At 43.9% G+C, this 3,121-nt stretch overlaps 1 protein-coding gene across 1 annotated transcript; it reads left to right on the forward strand.

Moving 5' to 3' along the window:
- Positions 1-1,498: 1,498 nt before the first annotated feature.
- LOC139777243 (uncharacterized) lies at positions 1,499-2,760 on the forward strand. Its single transcript, XM_071714537.1, has one exon. It carries the CDS (start codon positions 1,499-1,501, stop codon positions 2,582-2,584), a length of 1,086 nt encoding a protein of 361 aa, XP_071570638.1. The 3' UTR covers positions 2,585-2,760.
- The last annotated feature ends 361 nt before the right edge of the window (positions 2,761-3,121 follow it).

Genomic DNA, 3,121 nt, shown 5'->3' on the forward strand with positions numbered 1-3,121 from the left:
GCAGATCCGCACCCGCCACCACACCTCTATCTCTATCTCAATAATGGGACTTATAGGGGGCACTAAACAGAAAAAAATATATTAAAAATAACTCTACACTACATTTCGCTACCCTTTGTCACACTTTACCTGTCACGTGTAGCACTAAATAAATCACCATCCTCTGTCCAAATGTATGTTCCCCAAATCCAAATAGGCTCCCTGATACGATGCTGAGGACACCGCTCCATGTAGCGGATTGCTATTTGCGTATCAGGGATAACCTCACAAAGGTCATCTACATAATGACAATACCTATGACCCGCTAAACATTTCAGTCGTGAGCGTGGTTCAGATAAGTATTCATCCCGATGGCCATTATATATATCATTGCCATACTCATCATCGTCAGGCTTGTATCGCGATACGTAATAATCGCTAATTCTGCCACGACACATGACAATCTGAAAGTTAATAGGCCAAATCGGATGCACTTCACTTGTATCAGTAATATGATATCTCTGCAATGCATGATGTGTTGGGCACCACTTGTTAGTGCGAGTGAGCACGATTCGTAATAATCGCTAATTCTCTGTCACGAAGCAAACGCACCATCGATGAACAATAACGTTTGTCTGTTCCCGCGTTGTCCATATTTTTTTCACACAGTGTCAGCATGCCGTTTCAAACCCTCGACTGCGCGCTAGAATCCTCGCAGACCATTTATACGTACAAAAATGCGAATCTTGCAAATAGCGCCAATGTATGGCTGCTGCATGGTGACCACCACCACATATATGTTAAATGTGATAACTTTGTCAAGAACATTCGTCATGAGATTACCTTATCGGGCATCAAATATGATTTTTTTTTCAAGAGCATACGTGTCTCGCGATGATTTCAACGAACACGTGCAAAACTGCAAATTTTGCAATTTTGCATAAGTCAATGGAGCGTTATTGTTTTCAAGAACATGTCGCGACGTGTCTCGCGATGATTTTATCGAACACGTGCAAAACTGCAAATTCTGCAATTTCGCATAAGTCAATGGAGCGTTATTGTTTTCAAGAACATGTCGCGACGTGTCTCGCGATGATTTTATCGAACACGTGCAAAACTGCAAATTCTGCAATTTCGCATAAGTCAATGGAGCGTTATTGTTTTCAAGAACATACATGTCTCGCGATGATTTCATCGAACACATGCAAAACTGCAAATTTTGCAAATAGCGCCGATGTACGGCTGCTGCATTGATACAGATCAAATCACCGAAAGTCAATGGCGCGATATCGTTTTCAAGAACATACGTGTCTCGCAATGATTTCATCGCACACGTGCAAAACTGCAAATCGTAGATTTTTTCGGAAGGCGCAAATGTACGGATACAGAGATGAAATTAGATATGATAAAAGCAAACGATGCATCATTAGTAGAATATAGAAGGACGAATCTGGGTGATACGCTCAGTAGTCGAGAATTGAAAGTCGCGAGTGCAACAAATTGTGGTAGAAAGAGGAACATGGAGCAAGAGTTGTTGGACCAATCCACCCTTTTAAATTCGAGGGAAGACTTTACCGCGTGGGAGCAACGATGCGACGAGTTTATCGAATCGTTGGAAGAACAAAGCCGAATTAAACGGCCACGATTAGCGATCGGTCTCAAACAGTCGTTGGTCGCCTGTATCGCACGACTCGAAGGTCTGAAAGACTCGGTACGTCAACGTTTCGTGCATGTGGGTGCAGGATACAGCGCGAGTGAGACAGGACTCAGATGGCGCGAGATAGATACAGCCTTTGAAAGTCGTATACTGACCGGTGTGGTAATAAATTCCAAACACATCGGCCCTCATCAATTTCTCAAAGATGCGAGAGACATTGTACTCGATCGTGTGCGGAACGTCATGCAACGACATGACAATGTAAAAATAAACACAATGTTTAATGGCGAATTTGTTGCGGGTGACAAACGCGCGAATAAAAGTATCGCAACGAGAAACTATGAACTCTTCCGTGAGTCCGATCTGTGTGAGTGGTACAAGCGACACGTCATCGAGCCTACCCTAGCAAAGCTGGAGGAATTCCAGGAACGTGATAGCGGATGGGCGTTGTCGCGTATACTCAATTTAACGGTAAATGTGAACAAGTACAATCCATTGCACGCGGGGTGTTTTGTGGAAATACCGCGAGAAATTAAAGTGAAGAGAGCGGTAATAAACGTGCGATCAATGGACAATGCATGTTTCGCATGGTCAGTGGTGGCTGCTCTGCATCCAGCCGAGAGACATGCAGAACGGGAATCGTCGTATCCACATTACACGTCGGTGCTAAATCTTACAAACATTAAGTTTCCAATGACGTTGGATCATATTAAACGGTTTGAAGATCACAACGACATCTCCATCAACGTCTACAGCATCGAGAAAAAAAACAAGGAACTTGCTATCTTGCCAATACGGGTTACTGGTCGAAAGATGGGCAGGCATGTAAATCTGCTGTACGTGCATGACGACAACGTGGGACATTTTGCATGGATCAAGAACCTGTCCCGCCTCGTGAGCTCGCAATTGAGTAAAAAAGAGCACAGGAAATACTTTTGCGATCGGTGAGTATACATTCTAATAAATAATAAAAATAATTTTTACGTAAAAATATATTTAAAAAATTCTTTATTTACAGATGTTTGCACTACTTCGGCTCCAGCGAGAAATTGGAAGCCCACACCGTCGACTGTCAGGAGATGAACGACTGCGCGATCAAGTTACCGAGCGATAACGACAAGTGGTTGGCCTTTAAAAATCACAACAGGAAGGAACGAGTTCCATTTATCGTATACGCCGACCTAGAATGTACCCTGGAGAAGATGGAAGCGGATCCGGAAACGTCCAGGTACACATATCAACATCATCGCGTGTTTAGCATAGGGTACTACGTGCGTTGCTCGTACGACAATTCGTTATCAATGTATCGGTTTCGTCGCGATAAGGATTGCGTCGCGTGGTTCGCCGAGGAGCTAAGACGTTTAGCTCACGACGTAAAGACAACCTTGTCCACTAATGTACCCATGGCGAATTTCACGCGAGACGAGTGGGAAAAGTTCAACAGCGCAACGCACTGTCACGTGTGCGAAAAACCGTTCGAGCCAG

Source organism: Temnothorax nylanderi, unplaced genomic scaffold (genome assembly GCF_030848795.1).
Source record: "Temnothorax nylanderi isolate EJ_2023f unplaced genomic scaffold, tnyl_v1.0 TNYL_tig0141_pilon, whole genome shotgun sequence".
In the NCBI taxonomy this organism is placed as follows: Eukaryota; Metazoa; Arthropoda; class Insecta; order Hymenoptera; family Formicidae; genus Temnothorax; species Temnothorax nylanderi.

Bases quoted from the DNA above. Each gene is read 5' to 3' on its own strand.
- LOC139777243 (XM_071714537.1), top strand. From the start codon at position 1,499: ATGGAGCAAGAGTTGTTGGACCAATCCACCCTTTTAAATTCGAGGGAA.